Raw genomic sequence first — 14,048 nt, forward strand, 5'->3', positions numbered from 1 at the left:
GGTTACACAGACTGCTCTCCGTGCCTCCCTCTGTTACACAGACTGCTCTCCGTGCCTCCCTCTGTTACACAGACTGCTCTCCATGCCTCCCTCTGTTACACAGACTGCTCTCTATGCCTCCCTCGAATTCACAGACTGCTCTCCGTGCCTCCCTCTTACACATACTGTTCTCCGTGCCTCCCTCTGTTACACAACCTGCTCTCTGTGCCTCCCTCTGTTACACAGACTGCTCTCCGTGCCTCCCTCTGTTACACAGACTGCTCTCCGTGCCTCCCTCTGTTACACAGACTGCTCTCCGTGCCTCCCTCTGTTACACAGACTGCTCTCCGTGCCTCCCTCTGTTACACAGACTGCTCTCCGTGCCTCCCTCTGTTACACAGACTGCTCTCCGTGCCTCCCTCTGTTACACAGACTGCTCTCCGTGCCTCCCTCTGTTACACATACTGCTCTCCGTGCCTCCCTCTGTTACACATACTGCTCTCCGTGCCTCCCTCTGTTACACAGACTGCTCTCCGTGCCTCCCTCTGTTACACAGACTGCTCTCCGTGCCTCCCTCTGTTACACAGACTGCTCTCCGTGCCTCCCTCTGTTACACAGACTGCTCTCCGTGCCTCCCTCTGTTACACAGACTGCTCTCCTAGCCTCCCTCTGTTACACAGACTGCTCTCCGTGCCTCCCTCTGTTACACATACTGTTCTCCGTGCCTCCCTCTGTTACACAGACTGCTCTCCGTGCCTCCCTCTGTTACACAGACTGCTCTCCGTGCCTCCCTCTGTTACACAGACTGCTCTCCGTGCCTCCCTCTGTTACACAGACTGCTCTCCGTGCCTCCCTCTGTTACACATACTGCTCTCCGTGCCTCCCTCTGTTACACATACTGCTCTCCGTGCCTCCCTCTGTTACATAGACTGCTCTCCGTGCCTCCCTTTGTTACACAGACTGCTCTCCGTGCCTCCCTCTGTTACACAGACTGCTCTCCGTGCCTCCCTGTTACACAGACTGCTCTCCGTGCCTCCCTCTGTTACACAGACTGCTCTCCGTGCCTCCCTCTGTTACACAGACTGCTCTCCGTGCCTCCCTCTGTTACACAGACTGCTCTCCGTGCCTCCCTCTGTTACACAGACTGCTCTCCGTGCCTCCCTCTGTTACACAGACTGCTCTCCGTGCCTCCCTCTGTTACACAGACTGCTCTCCGTGCCTCCCTCTGTTACACAGACTGCTCTCCGTGCCTCCCTGTTACACATACTGCTCTCCGTGCCTCCCTCTGTTACACAGACTGCTCTCCGTGCCTCCCTCTGTTACACAGACTGCTCTCCGTGCCTCCCTCTGTTACACAGACTGCTCTCCGTGCCTCCCTCTGTTACACAGACTGCTCTCCGTGCCTCCCTCTGTTACACAGACTGCTCTCCGTGCCTCCCTCTGTTACACAGACTGCTCTCCGTGCCTCCCTCTGTTACACAGACTGTTCTCCGTGCCTCCCTCTGTTACACATACTGCTCTCCGTGCCTCCCTCTGTTACACATACTGCTCTCCCTGCCTCCCTCTGTTACACAGACTGTTCTCCATGCTCGATTACTCAATTATAGAGATGTATTAAAAAAACATTAATTGAGTCATTTACCTATATAGAAGATAGTGTGCCATTTTATCTCCATGGCTACTATGTTGGTTTTGTGTGCAATATGAATAAAGCCAATGTCACAACCCTGGTCGGTCTAGTCAATAATATTGTGGTCTAGTCTTATTTGGCGTATATTGCACCCATCACTGGGGAGACCATTGATGAATAATTACACAAAGGGTTCTTTCTATTTGAGATTTCTGTGAATTGTCTTGTATAACTCCGGGCTTGTAATTCAAGACTGTGATAAGTGAACTTCTCAGAAATGGGATCCACGTCTATGAGGCATTAAAGAGGTTCTACAGAATTAGAAAAACATGGCTGCTTTCTTGAAAAAACAGTCCATGGGTTGTTTCTGGTACTGCCGCTCGGCTCCACTGGAGAGAATGAGTTGGAGCAGAAATACTGGTGCCGCTTTTCGGAAGAGAACAGCTATGTTTTTATATCACTGGACAACCCTTCAATGGCAGAAACTCTAACTATGTAAACTACAATTAAAGGATGATACCTTTCTTTAACAAGTGCTCAAGTTACAATGGACTGGCTGATCCAGGACACCTTCACGTGCCTTCTGAGACTGCAACATTTGCTTATGTAGAATTTGCTTTGACTTACTGATGTCTACCAGGAGCCACGATGAGTGACAAAGGACAGAACGCAGGAACCGGATTAAAAATGGCTGCATTTTTTATAATAATGTCCTGAAATGAGCTGCACTGGCTCTACAGTGGCCTTCAAATGTTCACTGACATTTTCCATACTACACCCATAGAAAACCTATATCTATCATTGGCGTTGTGGGGATTCGCTCTGGTAGTTAGGGCTAGCGGACGCAGTATAGAGGCAAAGTACACAGTTCTTGAATCAAACAGCGGTGTTTATTCACACATTGGTGTATCACAAAACGCGGGTGGCTTGGTGTTTGTTCACACACAAGGAAAGTCCATGAACAATAAGTGTCACCTTTTCTCCTGGGTGTTAATTCACACCCTGTTAGCAGTTCAGCCTCATCAAGTCCCTAGGCGACCTGTTCGCCTTTAGAGGGGCCCGAGTCCTCCAGCCCAGCTCAAATCCCAGCACAGCACACAGACTCCTGATCTCCACTGTCAGAGGGAGGTAAATCCACCACACCTGGCAGTGCTGCCTGGTTTTTATGCCTGGCAAAACCCAGCCTGGAACATGGTAAATTGTCACCCACCGAGCACTTTGACTACTCCCGGTAAGAGCCGTCCCGGATCAGCTATGACAGCCATGCTAAATCAATAGCTGCTGCTGACACATAAAATACCGGCTCTTACTTCACCGAGGCCAGGAACCTCTGTGACCAATGCCTTCCATCCACGATGATTCCAGGTACCTTCTTACAGCATGTAATTTGTAATGAAGACTGATGTTCCATTATGCTCTGACCATGTCACTTTCAGACATCACCCTCGTGTGCAGTGCAGTAAATGAACTGCCAATATAAGTCTAGAAAAACCAGTGCGTCACTCACCGACATAAATCACAATCCTTTTCTCTATTTCAGCCATTTCACATTTACAGGCTCTGTGTCAAGGCCCAGCAAACTACCTGTTACATACTCACCACCCAGCAAGTCTCATGGCGGGGCAGGAAAGGACACTGAGCGGTTCATGTACGGAGCAAGCGGCCACCTAGTTAATCGGAGAACTATACCCTGTATGTAAAATGACAATTATATGTGTATTATCGCCGGCTAGACTGGTGTTAACCTACTGCTCCTGAATTGTATATTCACTGCTGTTTTCTTGACTCCTCTTCTGCTTCGCTGTACCTCATGCCTGGATCTACTTGATCACAATTACCGAATCCCTGGCACATGTGACTACCTTCAGGAATTATCCTCTGTAGCACTGAATACACGGCTCAGCTTCATCACTTTTATCTGGCCCATGGATACTGCATCTGTGTCTGTCTCTACTGTGATTTCTGGACTCCCCGACCACGATTTTTTCCCCATCTCCTTGCTATAACCCGGTATATTTCAGAGAATTTTTACATTTGTGATTGCTTGTAGAAAACGTTCTTCCTACTACACCCTTTGGTTTAAAGGGGTTTCTTGGGACCCAGTGGGTCCTGCAAAGCCACCATAACTACACATGACACACCTGTATGAGAAATTATGTACTTACTGTTACGAAGTTGCATGGATCGGCCTCCCAGGAACCCGGTCATGTGGCACTCCTCTTTTGAAAATCCAGCATCCACTGAAGTCACATGCTTCACCAGGTTTCCGGCCTAGGGCCTATGATGGCTAACCTCCTGCACTCCAGCTGTGGTAAAACTATGACTATTCTCAGAACTCTAAAGAAATGAATGGAGCATGCTGGGAGTCGTCGTTTCACCACAGCTGGAGTGGCAGAGGTTAGCCGTCACTGGTAGGCTATGGACAGGATGTCAATTTTGCTGTGGACAGGGACAAAACTATACTTCTCCCAAGTGCACATGCAGACTTCTGAATCCACCTCAGCTACACTTGCATCGGGGAAAGGAATCGTTCTGCCAGCGTTCACAGCCCCGGCCGGGTTCCCCAAAAGCCGATCCATGCATCTTCAGAAAGGTAAGTATATTACAAACGTTCTACTTTGAGTGTGTCCTGTGTTTATAGTGGCCTAAAACTCTTTAATTCGACCCAGTTAGCCATTTACCATGAAATCATGGGAAGGGAGGTACTTTACATGAAAATGCCCCAACCGGTTGGTTCTTTTTACAACCGGGAGATGTAAAATGGACACTGGTCATAAAATGATGTAAATGCGTTCTTTTTCGATTATCATGTGATTGAAGGAAGGACTGCTCCACTATTTCTTCTACAATGACTTCCATAATGGGCACCACTTAGGTGTATTATTTCAGGCTGAGATGGTTTAACTCATGGGCAAAATCTCCATATTGTATACAGGACAGTTCACCCCTCTGATATATAGAGGACTATAAAGCCTTATTCACACGTCAGTGATTTCCATCAGTGATTTGGAACCAAAACCAGGTGCAGCTCAAAACACAGAACAGGTGCAGATCTTTCCATTATACTGTTTCTTTGTGTAGACCCCAATCCTGGCTTTGTCTTACAATCACTGACCAAACACCGATGTGTGAATAAGGCTTTAGACGTCATCATGACGTTGTATGGGAAACATAATCCAAGATGATTTCTACTGTTCATGATAAGTCACAGCAGGAATCACATCATTCCTTATAAAACTTACCTTAGTTCATACAAATCCTCTTTTTTTTTAACTGTTGGTTGCCTCATCCTGACTATTTCTTCTAAAAATTAAGCCAGGAATGAAACCCACAACAGGGATTGTCATCACTAGAAGAAGCTGGGGCTACCTACATAATACACGGCGATCATGGAAATGAATGGCCATCCATATAACACGAAGTGGAGCCAGGCTGCCAGAGTGGGAACACAGATTGTCCACGACTGCCAGTCTTGGTTCACAGAGGCCAAAAATGAGATCTTCCTGATCTTGAGTCTTGGCGGAAAGACCTCTTTAAGAATAATGTAGAGCTCTGTATCAGTAACTGGTTATCTAAAATGAAGTTTTTATGTTTTATTCTCAAAAAAATAAAAATAGATAGAGGAACTTCATGTAAGTGATAAGCTGCATAGTGGTGCAGAGGTGGGTCTGTGTAGTTCTCATGGATGCACATGTGACAGATTTTAGGCTCATTTCTGCCCTCCTAGACCACATAATGGGGGGTCACATATCATGGCCCCTTATGCCAGTTTTTGGAGTAAAGAAGTCATATGACCCAATTGTGGGACTTTTTAAATTCCTGTGTGCTTAATTTTAGGCGCACGCTGTGTTTTTACGCCGCCCTCAACATGGGGAATGGCAGGGGAGGTGTGAGGGCATGGTGGGGGCCAGGCCATCAGCCCCGACAAACTTAATATCATTTATGTTTCCTGGTGTAAATGATGATTGAAATCTACTCTAAACAGGGGCTGGAGTAAATTTCGATTTAGGCAAACTGACTGGGGGAGGATGCGCCTAATTTATGAAAAGGCTTTCACCTCTGCATAAATTTAGTGCATCCTCCGGCAGAGCAGAAGATACCAAAGAACGACGTCAAAAGCCGGTCTTTAATAAAGAACCCCCGATGTGTATTCACATACTGCCACGACCTCTGCAGCGGCTCCATACCATAGGATAAGGATCAGTACTATCATGAAGCTGCAGAGACACTCACAGGGACGCGGCTGCAGAGCGCGCAGGGTTAGCCCCAGTAACGATGATGTATGCTTCAGCTTTCCCTACAGCTTCACAGATTTGATTTTTTATGTCACATCCAGAATGAGAAAATTATAAAGGAGGGCTACGGCATTTGATTGATTTCTCCCGAAGAAATAAACGACATGATGCATTACCCCAATAAGACACTCAAGAATTTCACCGATCAATCAGAATGTTCTCTGAACTCAGCATTTTTCATTTTACTAAGGAAAAAAAATCACCATTGTTCAGAATTCCACGGTGGCTTTTATGTCTCCTTTTATGAAATATTTTCAATGTCTAAATCACGTTACTCAATAGACTGCGGGCCACACTGGAACATAAAGGCAGGGGAAGAAGAGAACATGCTCCAACCAGTGTGTCTGGGAAGGGGCAGCGACTGCGCTGTGTTGTTTATACTTGGGGCAAAAATGGGGGCGTCGCTGTGCGCTGATGTGGCTGCGCACACAGCGCAATTTTCCAATAGATGGGCCCAAACCATTTTGATCAAAAATGTGTGCACAGAGCTTCTCATTTTCATATAGTAAGTATAGCAGTAATGCAATGCATTTTTCTCCACGTTTCCAGTGTCTGCGTGTGTCTTTGCACATAGAGCAGTGTGTTGCCACATACAGTGTTTGCCTTTGCGTTGCAGCCGTGGTATCATGCACCTGTACTTTATTACATATTGTTTGGCAGTGATGGTCTGACTTTGTTTTTTTGCATTAATGAACCATAATATATCATATTTTTAGGGGACTGTATAAAAAAAATAATGCACCGTTTTGGGGGGAATTATTTTTAACTATCTTAGGCTACATTCACACTCGCGTTTTGTGCGGATCCGTCATGGACGCACCCGTTCAGATAATACAACCGTCTGCATCCGTTCAGAACGGGTCCGTTTGTATTATCTTTAACATAGCCAAGACGGATCCGTCTTGAACACCATTGAAAGTCAATGGAGGACGGATCCGTTTTCTATTGTGTCAGATTGTGTCATAGAAAACGGATCCGTTTTGGACCGCTTGTGAGAGCCCTGAACGGATCTCACAAACGGAAAGCCAAAACGCCAGTGTGAAAGTAGCCTTATTTTTAAACAAATGTCTTTTTTATGTTTTATTAAATTTCCACAACAAAATCATATCATCACATTTCAAGATCCGTAACCTTTTTATTTATCTGTCGATTTACATATAGGAGGTAATATATGCAAAATCAGCCACCACCAAATCCATTAGATGCTGACGGATCCTGTCGAGATTAGATGTCCTGGCCGACATATATTTAATGTGAAGTCATTGTGCAGGGACACTGATGTGGGATTTAACCATTTACTGCGCAGCGCAATAATAGCACACAGCTGCAAATAAAGCGTATTTCCGATTTGCGTTGCAGCCTTCCAGCAGGCAGTATCGGCCTGGAATCGGACAGACAAAACCAGTTGCATGGCTGCATAGTTTTTTTTTTCTGGCCGAATCACAAAGTATTTTCCAGGTAGTGGCTGGATCTCTGTCAGATCCCATTGTAGTTAATGGGGCCGGAAGGCGTTCCGGTAACATCTGTCAATGCCAGATCTGGAGAACTCCGGTAGGCAAGATATCTGCCAATGCCGGATCTGGAGAACTCCGGCAGGCAAGATATCTGCCAATGCCGGATCGGGAGAACTCCGGCAGGCAAGATATCTGCCAATGCCGGATCTGGAGAACTCCGGCAGGCAAGATATCTGCCAAGGCCGGATCTGGAGAACTCCGGCAGGCAAGATACTAACAATGCTAAGATACCAGTGGAAACCAAAGGCATTGCTGTTAATGGAAATGAAGAGAGGTGTATCTCCAACTCACCAGGTCTCATGATAAGGGCTCATGCACATGAACGTATTTTTTTTTTTTGTGTCCAATCCATTTTTTTGTGACCCGTATGTGGAACCACTCACTCAATAAAAAAAAAACTGAATGGTGTGCATTCCGTTTCCGTATGTCCTATTCTTGTCCGTATTGTGGACAAGGATAGGCATTGTTACAATGGATCCGGAAAAAAATCAAAAAACAATACAATACGGATGTCACACAGACGTCATCCGTATTTTTTGCGGATCTGTGTTTTGCAGACTGCAAAATTTCTACGGTCGTGTGCATGAGCCCTTAACATGTAAACAGTGATGTGAGGGGGTGACCAATATATGTAAAAACAAAAAAAGATTTTCCATTTGAGTAATTTATCTTTCCATGTACAAGACCTATGGATGTCTGTCCGGGGGATGATAGGCCTGTGCAGACTAACAGTGGTCACAGACATTACAAACTGATATATCTATGGGGCTGAGAAGACACAAATATCTGATCTGAAAGGGAACATCGGGCCAACAGGTCGGACTGTGTCTTGTCCAGTGATAAGCGGCACCAGATGTGTCTAGTTGCTACTTACCTCCAAGTGCACTGTTAAAATAAGGGATATTTGGATGAGACAAAGGTACATAATGCTGAATGTTTATGGTGACCTCACAAATTTACTTTTCCTGCCTCTTGTCAAGGGGCTATCTGACCAGTATAATTTTTTATAGAAAAAGGTAAAAATCACGTAAATAAAAGAAGTTATACTCACCTCACCGCTCCCGTTCCTCGTCGGTCTCTCTCAATACACAGGAAATGGCGACTCATCCAGTCACTGGCTGTGGTGGGTCACCGCTTCAGCCAACGATCGAGATGGGTCACTCTTGCTTTTGGCAGGCATGAGCTAATTTGCATACCCTTTTCCCATGGAGCACTGCCTTGAAATAAGCCTCATACACACGCCAGGTCTCTTTAATCAGAACCAGCGCCTACAAATGGATTTTCTAATCTATATAAAGTAAAGTAAGTCATTAGGTGCAGGGAGGTTGATGATATTTTCTATGTTGGTAAAATATCCCACCTCATTTCCATATACCTGTGCTGGCGGCTGACAGAAGAGAGACGTGGACAGGTTAGACGCTCTCCAGAACGTTAATGGATTCAACACAGTCCGGTAGAGAAGCTTATTTCAGAGAAAGACAAATGCAGGAACAAGAGGTCACGCTCTCCGCTGGATACTGCCAGACTCCGGGAAATGTCAGGCAGCAGCGGGGCAGGAGGAGGATAGCTGCAACACTGAAACTAGCCGGGCTAGAAAAAGAAATATCACAAATCTAACGCAGACGCAGAGGATACAAGTCAAGCCGAACTGAAAGGAAAACAACCTGAAAGTACAAGTCACACACAAGTCACACAGTTTTACAATGTGTGTGTGGTCGTCGCAGCTTTCCGGACCTCTTTAGTTCAGAGATCTGTCTGAATACAGTTTTCACTTGGGATGGAGCTGATGTAATTACACTGCACAGCCGCTACAAAGGAAACGGCAGGCAGGCAAACGTTGCATGCAGGGCCGGCGCTTCCATAGAGGCAAGGGGGGCAATTGCCCCCGGGCCCCGAGTCCTTAGGGGCCCCCCCGCGCCGGCCTGCAACTTTAGGCAGGCAGGACAGTCAGTGTCACACGGAGATGAGTGCTTCCATTGTGCAAGCGCTCATCTCCAGTCATCTGTATTGCTGTGCGGCAGGGGAGGGAGAGGTGTGTCCCTTTCCCTTCTTCTGATAGGCTGCAGGCACTAGGCCGGCAGCCTATCAGAGGCCGGCGCAGGGGTGACGTCATCGCGCCGCCTGAGCCCTGAGCCGTACACAGCGCAGGACACAGGCCGGAAGAGGCCTGCATCGCATCGCTGCCAAGGAGGTAAGTATAAGTGTTTTTTCTTCTTTTTTTTTCCTGTACAATACTGGCGGCTAGTGGCACATGATAGGGGGGGCCCTATGGCTAGTGGCACATGATAGGGGGGGCCCTATGGCTAGTGGCACATGATAGGGGGGCCCTATGGCTAGTAGCACATGATAGGGGGGGGGGGCCCTATGGCTAGTGGCACATGATAGGGGGGGCCCTATGGCTAGTGGCACGTGATAGGGGGGCCCTATGGCTAGTGGCACATGATAGGGGGGGGCCCTATGGCTAGTGCCATATGATGGGGGGGCCTATGGCTAGTGGCACATGATAGGGGGGCCCTATGGTTAGTGGCACATGATAGGGGGGCCCTATGGCTAGTGGCACATGATAGGGGGGCCCTATGGCTAGTGGCACATGATAGGGGGGCCCTATGGCTAGTGGCACATGATAGGGGGGCCCTATGGCTAGTGGCACATGATAGGGGGGGCCCTATGGCTAGTGGCACATGATGGGGGGGCCGCCTATGGCTACTGGCACATGATGGGGGGGGCCGCCTATGGCTACTGGCACATGTTGATGGGGGGCTCAGGCTACTGGCACATGATTGGGGGGGCATCTATGAGGGCACATTTTACTGGCACATTATTGGGGGACATCTATGGGGGCACTTCTTACTGGCACATTATTTGTGGCACTATAGGGGCATCTACTGAGGCCACAAAGAACGGTTATTTTATATGGGGGCTCTGTATAGGGGCATTTTATACTGGGACACATTGTGGTTGGTACTATGGGGAAGGGGGGAGAGGACTACTATGGGCGCTGAGAAGGGGTATTTTATGCTTACAAATTATGGGGGACACTGAGGGCATCTACTGGCACTAGGGGGGAGAGGAGCACTATGGGGGCATTAACTGGGGTCACTATATAGGGGTATTTTATACTGGCACATTATGGAGGCACTATAGGGACATTAGCTCAACTGGGGGCATTACAAGGGGGTATTTTTTGCACCGCCACATTATAAGAAGAATTATTTCTACGGGGGGGGGGCATTATGGTGGGCTTTATTACTCCCCATGGTATGACCCCCTAGTAGCAGCACCAGCCTCTCCCTGCTCTGCTGTCCCTCTGCCCCTTCTCCAAATTCTTATTATGAAATCTTTCTCATTAGGATAAAACACAACATCAGCTCCGCCGAGCCCCCGGCCAAGTGTTGAAGTGGCGTCCGAGATCCCCAAGGGCCAAGCCAAGTAACTAAGTTTTCATATGAAATATGTTTATGTTATACACACATAGCCTACACTGTGACCCAAAATATACAGTTTCTTCTGTAAAAGTCATCAAGTGCCCCTTATTGTTTTTCGCCCCAGGGCCCCATTTCACCTAGAACCGGCCCTGGTTGCATGGCAGCTGATTGACAGGGTGTTGGACCCTTGAGCATCTGATATTGATGACCTATCCTGAAGATAGGTCATCAGTTTTACGCCACTGGACAACCTCCTTTAAAGGGCATCTTTCAGCAGATTTGTCCCTATGAAACTGGCTGACCTGTTACATGTGCGCTTGGCAGCTGAAGACATCTGTGTTGGTCCCATGTTACTATGTTCGTGCATTGCTGAGAAAAATGAAGTTTTAACATATGCAAATGAGCCTCTTGGAGCAATGGAGGCGTTGCTGTTAAACCTAGAGGTTCTGCTCTCTCTGCAACTGCCGTGCACTTTGATTGACAGCTCCAGGTACAATGACGTTTACACCCCCTGGTCCTGTCAATTATATTGCAGAGGTTGCAGCAGTTGCAGTGGAAATGGAGCCTCTAAGTGTAACGTTAATGCCCCCGTTGCTCCTAGAGGCTCATTTGCATATATTAAAACATCATTTTTCTCAGCAATGCGGGCACATGAGAACATGGGACCAACACAGATGCCTTCAGCTGCCAAGTGCACATGTAACAGGTCAGCCAGTGTCATAGGTACAAGTCTGCTGACAGTTGCCCTTTAAAGGGGTTGTTCAGTGGAGTAAAACTGAGGACCTATCCTTGGAATAGGTCATCAATATCAGATGCTCAAGGGTCCAACTCCCGAAACCCTGTCAATCAGCTGTCAAGCAAAGTTAGCCTGCCGTTTCCTTTGTAGCAGTTGCGCAGTGTAATTACATGCCCTTTAAAACACCCTGACCCTAGTCATTGTAGCTGACTGCAGTACAGCACTTGGCAATTTCTAGCAGGACCATAGATAAGAATTGAGTGTCAGTGCACATGCCCGACCTGCCGCTCCATTCATTTCGGGGGTTTGGAACCCCCCTTCTTGTGATGGATGGGGGTTCACCGATCAAAAGATTGCTCTAATAGTTATCCCCTATGCTGTGTTTGGTAGATAACATTATCTAACAAAACTACGCTTTAAATAGTTATTGGTATCAATACACACAATCTTAGACATATCTGAATCAAGGAATATGGACCACGGGTCAACAACCAGAGCTCCCAGAATGCTCGGGTAACCTGCAATCAGCAGTATTTCGAGTTCAGCATTGAGAATGTGAGTCTAAAAGTACATAATGAAAAATAACTAATTAAAATCAAATCAATACAAATATTCTGAAATTGGCCATCAAGTGATTTTCAGCAGCTTGCGGTGCCATATGCCAACATTAAAGAGAGAATTCAGGTGTAACACAAAAATAACAATAAGAATAAGTAATGAGCCTACAGTACATGAGAAGAAAAGTCTCCTGTACCTGAGTAGCTCTGCTTGGACTGCAGGGAGGACTTTCCTTTGTGATATTCTTTCCGCTGCCTGAAGAGCATCAGATGAGAACAACCAACTTCTGTCATTAGAGCAGGGGGCATCTACTAAGACCTACGGCACAAACACATGACAATGTCTAATGTCATAATCCATGAATATTGACTCCTACCTTTCAGGAGAACAAGGGTCCCCGGATTCCCGGTCTACCTACCAGAGAATACAAGAAGAGATGATCATGTATGTGCACAGCTCAATCTCCCACTCTTATAGGCTAGAATGGAGACAGCCAAGCACATGCGCAGACATTTCTCCTTACATTCTGATGTTGGACGCGACCAGCCACATTATTTCATTAAACTCATTTTGAGCTAAAAATCTTTTTTTTAATTGGTCTTTATTAAAAATGTTGAGCCGTTTTCTCAGCACAACTTTGAGTTTCTCTAGTAGCTGGTTCTGAATTTCCTCTCTGCTCCATCAGCTTGGCTCCTTATCTCTGACCTCCTAAACACTCATTAAAGCTCAATTCTTATCTTACAGATGAGAATGTGGCTTAAATAAGTGTTCATGACCTTTATAAGTTTACAGATAAGTGGTTATTAGATGACCAGCACAAAGTGAAAGTACCAGTCACACAGCTAGAAAAACAGTTAACCCTTTGTGACAGAACGGCTCAATACTTTTTAATAAAGACCGATAGAAAAAATTATTTTTATCCCAAATGCAATCATAAACAAAATACCCCTGAAGGTGTACAATGTATAAATTGCAAGTTATACTAAATCTTTTCCCATAAACCTATACATCAATCTGCTCAGCTCCTCCTGCTCTATAACCTGCTGACTGTAGCTTACATTGCATTTTCATGGTGACAGGTTCCCTTTAACCACCTCCCGACCGCCTAACGCAGATATGCGTCCTGGAGGTGGTTGCTTTACTCCTCCTGGACGCATATACGCGTCATCTCGCGAGACGCGAGATTTCCTGTGAACGCGCGCACACAGGCGCGCGCGCTCACAGGAACGGAAGGTAAGCGAGTGGATCTCCAGCCTGCCAGCGGCGATCGCTCGCTGGCAGGCTGGAGATCCGAATTTTTTAACCCCTAACAGGTATATTAGACGCTGTTTTCATAACAGCGTCTAATATACCTCCTACCTGGTCCTCTGGTGGTCCCTTTTGTTAGGATCGACCACCAGAGGACACAGGTAGGTCAGTAAAGTCGCACCAAACACTACACTACACTACACCCCCCCCCCCGTCACTTATTAACCCTTTATGAACCCCTGATCACCCATAATCACCCCATATAAACTCCCTGATCACCCCCCTGTCAGGCTCCGTTCAGACGTCCGTATGATTTTTACGGATCCACGGATACATGGATCGGATCCGCAAAACGCATACGGACGTCTGAATGGAGCCTTACAGGGGGGTGATCAATGACAGGCGGGTGATCACCCATATACACTCCCTGATCACCCCCCTGTCATTGATCACCCCCCTGTAAGGCTCCATTCAGACGTCCGCATGTGTTTTGTGGATCCGATCCATGTATCCATGGATCCGTAAAAATCATGCGGACATCTGAATGGAGCCTTACAGGGGGGGTGATCAGTGACAGGCGGGTGATCACCCATATACACTCCCTGATCACCCCCTGTCATTGATCACCCCCCTGTCATTGATCACCCCCCTGTAAGGCTCCAT

At 46.9% G+C, this 14,048-nt stretch overlaps 1 protein-coding gene across 2 annotated transcripts in view; it reads right to left on the reverse strand.

The window, feature by feature from the left end:
* The window catches only part of LOC122930850 (tRNA (cytosine(34)-C(5))-methyltransferase, mitochondrial-like), an 83,638-nt gene that overhangs the window by 27,202 nt on the left and 42,388 nt on the right, over positions 1 to 14,048 (reverse strand). For both annotated transcript variants that reach the window (XM_044284503.1, XM_044284504.1), the window contains one exon: positions 12,334 to 12,455. In XM_044284503.1, coding sequence (XP_044140438.1) covers positions 12,334 to 12,455 — 122 coding nt within the window. The remainder of the gene's footprint in view (positions 1 to 12,333; positions 12,456 to 14,048) is intronic.

The sequence above is a fragment of the Bufo gargarizans genome, chromosome 3, assembly GCF_014858855.1.
Source record: "Bufo gargarizans isolate SCDJY-AF-19 chromosome 3, ASM1485885v1, whole genome shotgun sequence".
Lineage (NCBI taxonomy): Eukaryota > Metazoa > Chordata > Amphibia > Anura > Bufonidae > Bufo > Bufo gargarizans.